Source organism: Phascolarctos cinereus, unplaced genomic scaffold (genome assembly GCF_003287225.1).
Source record: "Phascolarctos cinereus isolate Bilbo 61053 unplaced genomic scaffold, phaCin_HiC Scaffold_3;HRSCAF=262, whole genome shotgun sequence".
NCBI lineage: Eukaryota > Metazoa > Chordata > Mammalia > Diprotodontia > Phascolarctidae > Phascolarctos > Phascolarctos cinereus.
The window spans coordinates 175,362,820-175,370,964 of record NW_027555736.1 but is presented as its reverse complement, the minus strand read 5'-3'; the positions used below and the strand labels follow the sequence as shown (position 1 = coordinate 175,370,964).

The following is an 8,145-nucleotide window of genomic DNA, read 5'->3' as shown; positions in this document are numbered from 1 at the left end:
CTGTAAGAAATGAAGAAAGATAGAATTTCAGAGTATCCTGGGAAGACTTGTAGAGACTGATGCAGAGTGAAATGAGCAGAACGAGGGGGAATAATGTATACTGTAATGTCAACTTTTAAAAAATAAACAGTTTTGAAAGATTTGCAAATTCTGATTATTGTAATAATTAATCATGATTCCAGACAATTGATCATGAAAAATTCTGCCCATTTCCTGAGAGAAAGGTAATAAGTTAATTTGCAGAATGAGGCATAATAAAAAAAAAAAGCTACTGTTAAAGCTATTGATCAGTCATATTGTTAAATTACACGTACATGAATGTAGCATTGGGGAAGTTAATTTTGAATGGCCTATGAGGAGAGATGTAAAATAGCTTTACTTATGGAGAAACATTTCTAGGTGGGTACTTTGAATTATTTTTTTTCTTTCTTTCTAAGATTTATTATTTATTTATTTTTTTACATTCTTCTCTTTTTAATTTTGAATTCTAGATTCTCTCCCTTCCTTTCACACCTTCCATACCCACTGAGGAGGCAAATAATATCATATCAATCATATATGTGGAATCATGCAAAATATCTTTCCATATTAGCTATGTCACCAAAAAAAAAACCCCAAAAAAGAAATCAGAGTAGCCAAGTCTTTCACAATTGATCATTATGATATTGCTGTTAATATTCACAATGATCTCCTCACTCTTCTCATTTCACTTTTTGCTGGTGATAAATAGAAATGCTGATGATTTATTTGGATTTATTTTATATCTTGTTGCTTTGCTAAAATTATTAATTGTTTCAACGAGCTTTTAGTTGAATCTCTATGATTATCTTAGTGTATTGTCATATTGTCTGCAAAAAGATAGTTTTATTACCTAATTGCCCATTTTGATTCCTTTAATTCTTTTTTTCCCTCTCTTATCTGTAGTACTACAATTTCTAATACAATACTGAATATTATTGTTGATAATGAGCATCCTTGTTTCACTTCTCATCTTATTGGGGGAGGCTTCAGGCTTATCCCTTTTAGAAATAATATTTGCTAATGGTTTTAGGAATATGCTTCTTATAATTCTAAGAGAAAATCCATTTATACATAAGCTGTCAAGTGTTTTTTTAATGGGAATGAGTATTGTGTTTTGTCAAAAGATTTTTCTGTGTATATTGAATATAATCATATGATCGTTTTGTTATTTTGTTATTGATATAATCACTTATCTTAGTTCTGATGTTAAACCATCCCTGTTTTACTGGTATAAATCCCACTTGGCTGCAAAATATAATCTTTTTGATATATTACTGTGGTCTCGTACCTAGTCTTTTATTTAGGGTTTTTGCATTGATAGTAATGTAACTAGTCTATAATTTTCTTTGTTTTTTTCCCCCTCTTCCTAGTTTAGGTATCAGCACTATATTTGTTTCATGAAGGGAGTTTGGTTGTATTCCTTCTTTGCCTATTATTTAAAATATTTTATTTAGTATTGAAATTAATTGATCTTTAAATGTTTGGTAGAATTTGCCTGTAAATCCATCTGGTCCTGATGATTTTTCCTTAGGAAGCTCATTTGTGGCTTGTTCAATTTCTTTGTCTAAAATAGGCTTGTTTAGATATTCAATTTCCTCTTCTTTTAATTTAGGCAGTTTTTAATTTTTGTAAATATTCTGCCATTTCACTGAAATTGTTAAATTTATTGGCCTGTATTTGGGCAAAATGACTCCTGATGAATGCTTTGATTTCATCTCCATTAGTGATATATTCACCCTTTTCATTTTTGATATTGGTAATTTGGTTTTCTTCTCTCTTAAAAAATCATATTAACTAATGATTTATCTATTTTATTTTTTTTTATAAGGCCAATTCCTAATTTTATTTATTAATTCAATGCTTTTCTTACATTCAGTTTCATTAATCTCACTTTTAAGTTTTAGGAGTTCCAATTTGGTGTTTAATTGGGGACTTTTAGTTTGTTCTTTTTCTAGGTTTTTTTTAATTGAATATCCAATTCATTGGTTTGCTCTTTCTCTATTTTATTGATATAAGCATTTAGAGGTATAGAATGTTTTTGCATTTTGTCTTGTTATTGTTATTCTCTTTAATAAAGTTATTTATTACTTCCATGACTTGTTCTTTAATTCATTGATTCTTTAAGATTAGGTTGTTTAGATTTCAATTAATTTTTAATCTCTATTTCCATAGTCCATTAGTATATGTAGTTTTTATTACATTGTGATCTGACAATTTACTATTTTTACTTTTCTGCAGTTAGCTATAAAGTTTTTTTTTTATTTTAGTGTAGGGTAAATTTTTGTGAATGTGCCGTGTACCACTGAGAAAAAGATATATTCTTTTCTATTCCTATTCAAGTCTCTACAGATATCTATAATATCTATCTTATCTGAGATTCTATTCATGTCTTCAATTTCTTTCCTATTGATATTTTTTTCATTAGATTTATCTAGTTTTGAGAGGGGAAGATTGAAATTCCCCACTATTATAGTTTTGTTCTCTATTCTCATCAGCAAGTCATTTAGCATTTTCTTTTAAAAATTTGGATGCTATAGTATTTGGTGCATATAGGTTTAGTACTGATATTACTTCATTATCTATGGTACCTTTTATCATAATGCACTTTCCCTGTTTATCTCTTTTAATTTAATCTATTAGCTTTAACTTTGAGATAATGATTGCTACCCCTGCTTTTTTTTTTTTGCATCAGCTGAAGAATTCTAATTGCTCTTAAATTATCTCTTCTCAATCTATTCACCAGGTTAGTTGTTTTTTGAATGAAATATTTCACATTTTCTTCTATTTTTCCACTCTTTTGACTTTTTAAATTATTCTTTGATGTTTCCTGAAATCTTTAGCTTCCACTCCCTAGTTCTAAGTTTTAAAGAATTATTTTCTTCCTTGAGATTTTGTACTTCTGTTTTTTAAATTTGTTAATTTTACTTTTTAAGGAGTTCTTTTCACCAGTGAATTTTTGTGCCTCTTTTCCAAGAGTCCCTTTCTTTAATGAATTTTTGTGCCTCTTTTATCAATCCTTCACTTTTTTTCATAATTTTGTTGCATCACTCTCATTTCTTTTCCCAATTTTCCTCTACTACTTAGAGATATAAAAGTCTCTTTCTTGAACTCTTCCAGGAATTCTTGCTGGCCTTGCATCTACTTAGCATTTTTCTTTGAGGCTTTGCTTATTGTTGTTTTCACAGCGTTGTCTTTTTCTGTTTATAGCTTTCTCTTCCCTGACATTGTAGTACCTTTTCATAGTCAAATTTCTTTTTTTTTTCTTCCAGCCTATTTCTCCACTTTGAACTTGATATTAAAGTTGGGCTTTGCTCACCTGGGGTTGGGGAGACACTGTCCTAAGCTTCAAGATTTTTCATGCTACTTTTTCAGACCTAGTTATGTGGGTCTGCAAGTTTGTGGTCTTTCTGAGATGAAGTTATCCTTGGAGAAGTGTGGTCACTGCTCTTTTGATTTGTGCTCTGGTCTTTATCTACAAAGGGATCTTGCTCTCCTGCAGCCACAAGCACAAGTACTCTTCTTGACCCTGGAATTAGAAATAAGGCCCCTGTTCCCTTAAGGCTAATCAAAAGCACTCCTCTCTGCCATGTAACTGTGACCACGAAGTTTCAGCTGCACCCTGTGGTAGCAAACGGTCTCCTGTTACCTCTTTCTGATCAGTTGTCCAATCCCCATACTGCTGTACCTGCCTTAAGGGCCGTTCCTTGTGCTCCTGCCCTGCTCTGGACCTGCACCCATCCTGGGGTTATACAGCTCCTCCATAGACTTTGTAACTTGTCTTAGGACAGAAGAATGTCTCCTCACCTTTTTTTTTTTTTTGGCTCTCTTGTCCCCAAATTTGATTTGAGGAGGAGTTATTTTAAAGTTGTTTGAAGGGGAATGTTGAGAGAATTCAGCTGAGTCCCAGCTTGTACTTTACCATCTTAGCTGCCTGGGGGCCTTGAGTTAAAGAAGAATTATTGGCACATTTTTATTACTTCTCTGGGGAAAAATGGATTTTTTTTGGGAGGGAAAGACCATATTCAATGCCTGGAATATAGAAGGGTCATCTCATCCCAACCCACAGTTGGAGGGAAGGTGGGTTTTAAAATATTGCTTATAAGAAATTTTTTTAGTTAGATAGAACTCTTCTCTCTGGCTTTGAATTTCCAAAGGACTTAGTGTCATAGGTTTCTTCAAATTTGGTGATACTCAACGACACTAAGAAATCCCAGAGAACCATATTATATGGATTCTATCCATGAACCCTGACCTGTCTTGCCTAGAATACAGAGAAGGAAGTTTTCCTGACCAGGGACTATTCCCTGAAGTGAATATATATATATATATATATGTCTTGCATCATAGTCTCCAGCCTGGTTATATTCCCTTCGTTGCTCAGAGACTCAAACCAGAAGAGAGAAAAGAGAATTTGTCACCAAATGAGAAGTCTTTAGTGAGAGAGGCATTGAATATGGTAAGCTCTTTCCTGTCCTCTCTGATTTTCTGCAATTCTCCTAATTCTTTCCTGTTTCCCTGTCTTCTTTATCTTAAAGCAATTTAAGGGTATCACCTTTAGATGCCATTTCCAAATACACTGGACTCAGAGCTTCCTCCAAGTCATGCTATTCCTTCGAAAATTCAGAGTTTCTTCTCCTAATTTAGCCACAGCTATGGCTGTCAAACCATTTCAAAGCCTCAAACCTACTTATTCTTCAGAGTCTTCTCTAAAGCTTTTTGGTTTTGTACATGATTATTTTCTCAGTTCACTTTATATTAGTAGTTTGTATCTCTTAAGGCATAAATGACAGGCAGGCCAATGGGATGGATGAACAAAGAGTTTTCCAGATTAGAGGAAAGCTGGTTTTTGGATGCACTGCAAAATGAAAACTGAAGACAATTCTGAGGAGGGAAACTAAGGCACGTGGAAAAAAGTCTCAGATAGTTATTATGATATAGGGACTAGGCTTTGTAACACTGAGCTTTAGAAATTATATATATACATGTGTAAATCATGGTAACATATATATGTAAAAACATACATACATAGATATAACCTCAGATCATCTATCCCTTATTTTAGATCTTAGGAGACTGAGATCTAGAAAGGATATGTGACTTTCCCAAAGTCACCTTGGTATTAAGCAGTAGAGGCATTATTTGAATCCAAGTCTTCTGACTTTGACTCAGAACCAGTATTTTTTCAGCTCTTCTGAGTTGCTCTCCTAAATGTCCTTGATACAGCAACTCAAATGAGAAAAGCCATAGACTTGATCCCATTTCTCTCATTTTTCCTATTTCACTACTTTGCTATTTTAGTAGTTTTCATTCTTTTTTTTGGGGGGGGGAGCAGATGAGGTAGGAAGATGTTCCTCAATTTATAAAATTATATAGTTAACACTCCTAGTAAACACAGAAATCTCTCTCTTTTGGGTACAACCTGCTTAGGTTCTCCAAAAGTAAAAGGAAAGACAGCTTGTTTGATTTTCTTTCTTAGTCTTTATAAAGCTAATCACAGGAAAGCAGTGAAACAAAAATAGGGATGGTTGTTAAACTGCTTGAGAGAAGAGTGCTTATTTATAATCAGTAGGGTCTTTATAGGGTTAGGTGCATAGAACATGGAAAACTAGGGGCAAAAGATTGATCATGTATTCCATCCCCACATAGCATCAATGAGGAAACTGAATTGCAGAGAAGGTAAGGGAATAGTCTTGGATCACCTAGCTAGTTAATGGTAGAGTTGTTATAAGAACCCAGGCAGATTAAGTATCTATCCAGGGTTCTTTCCATATTACTATATTACCTCTTGGTAGCAGTGTGTAAAATTCTTTCTTTATAGGGTGATTGTAACATGCTATACAAATGTAAGTTATCATCACTGAAACACAAAAATGTATCTAGTCTAGACATATCCAACATCCTGATTTCTATACATGCTTCATATGGGAACAAGACTGAATACATACCACAAAGTATCATTCATTAAAACAAATGACACTAAGGTTAGTCTGAAAAGAGCAAGCCACTTTTTTAAGAGAGAGAAAATAGCAGTATTTTGAAGTATAAAAATTCATGGGAAACAAACCAATAAAATATCAAAGGGTATGGCAATGAGAAATCTTGAACACTCATTTTAAAGAATTAATAGCAAAGGTTAATACATTGGTGGTATATACATGGTAAGAGCTTTGGAGGGGATTAAAAACAATGTATTTTCACTAATAAGTTGAACATTCTTCCCCTATTTGTTTTTACAATTTAGTTTACACACAAATTATTTTTCATGGATGGCTCCTAATTCAATTCAGCCCCATTCCTGAATAATACATTGAAAACTGGAAATAAGGACAATCAGAATTCATAAAGCAGTGTAGCTGCATGAAAAGAGCACTGGACTAGTTATCAGGAAATTTGGGCTCCATTGTTTACTAACTTGGAGGTATTGAATAAGTCAAGGACCCTCACTTGTCATTTCTCTAAAATGAGTAAATCAGTAATCTCTAAGGACTCTTTCAGCTCTAAAATTCTGTGATGTTGTGGCTTCCTAGCTAGAAAAGCCCTTACACAGTACAGATAAGCATTGTCATATCAAAATAAATTAATATACTCTCCCACTGTCCTCTTTCTCCTCCTTCTCTCTTTCCTTTCTCTCTTTGTCTTTCTTTCATTACCTCTCCTCCCTATTACTCTCCATCTCTTCATCTTCCTCTTCATTTCTCTCTCTCTGTATCCCTCTTACTTTTCTTTCCCCTCTCTCTGGATGTGTCTGTTTAAGTGATAGATAGCTCTAAGATGGAGGAATATTTTTAACAGGTTACATGGATATCAATATATTTATGTGGAGAGATACTTATCTGAGGGGAAAAGATTGAAAATTAAGCTCTCTTTCCCACTTCAACAAAACTGTCTTTTTTTTATTCTTTCCAGGAAACTTTCTAGTAAACATTGAAGTAAATGGATGAAACAAATAATTCTGTGGTGTCAGAATTTGTGCTACTGGGGCTTTGTGACTCTGCAGAGCTGCAAGTCTTCTTGTTTTTATTGTTTTCCATGCTCTACTTGATCATCATTTTAGGTAACATCCTGATTATTCTCTCAGTCATCAGTGATCCTAATCTCCACTCTCCCATGTATTTCTTGTTGGCTAACCTTTCTTTTGTTGATTTGTGGCTTTCCTCAGTCACAACACCAAAGATGATCATGGACTTTCTCAGAGAAAGCAAGACCATCTCCTTTGGGGGCTGCATGTGCCAGATCTTCTTTGGGCATTTTGTTGGAGGGGGTGAGATGGTGCTGCTCGTGGTCATGGCTTATGACCGCTATGTAGCCATATGCAAGCCACTTCACTATACAGTCATCATGAGCCAGCAAAGATGCATTTGGCTTGTAGTGATCTCATGGACTATGGGGTTTGTACATTCAATAAGTCAACTGGCTATGGTCATGGATTTGCCCTTCTGTGGCCCTAGAGAGATGGACAGCTTTTTTTGTGACCTCCCACTGGTGATTGAGCTTGTGTGCATGGATACTTATGTCTTAGGACTGATTGTGAATGCTGATAGTGGAATCCTTGCCTTGATTTGCTTCTTTCTCTTGCTAATGTCTTACACCCATATCCTACTCACTGTCTGTCATCACTCTATGGATGGGGCAGCCAAGGCATTATCCACCTGTACTGCCCACATTATAGTTGTAGTGATATTCTTTGTACCCTGCATCTTCATCTATCTGTGGCCACTTAACAGCATCTCAGTGGACAAGTTTCTTGCAGTGTTTTACACAGTCTTTACACCTCTTTTGAACCCTGCCATATATACCCTGAGAAACAAAGAGATGAAGGTTGCTCTTAAGAAACTGGGAAGTCAGTATGTGAATACCAAGTGGAATTCTTAGATGTATCTTTTTATTGGAAGTCTAATGTTAAAATTCCTAATTACTGTTCTTCCAGCCACCCAGGCTTGTAATCTAGATTTCACCTTTGAGTCCTTATTCTCTCTTACTCTGTATTTCCAATCTGTTGCTCAATCCAGTAAATTTTTCATTTGTAATATCATTTTTATACATCCCCTTCTCTGTTCCTGTCACCACTCTGGTGTAGGTCCTTATCACTTCACTCCTGGATTGTTGTAATTATCCCTCAGTCAA

At 34.5% G+C, this 8,145-nt stretch overlaps 1 protein-coding gene across 1 annotated transcript; it reads left to right on the top strand.

Moving 5' to 3' along the window:
* The first annotated feature begins 6,954 nt into the window (after window positions 1-6,954).
* Window positions 6,955-7,893, top strand: LOC110194743 (olfactory receptor 4K14-like). The gene has a single exon (XM_020967615.1). It carries the CDS (start codon window positions 6,955-6,957, stop codon window positions 7,891-7,893), a length of 939 nt encoding a protein of 312 aa, XP_020823274.1.
* The last annotated feature ends 252 nt before the right edge of the window (window positions 7,894-8,145 follow it).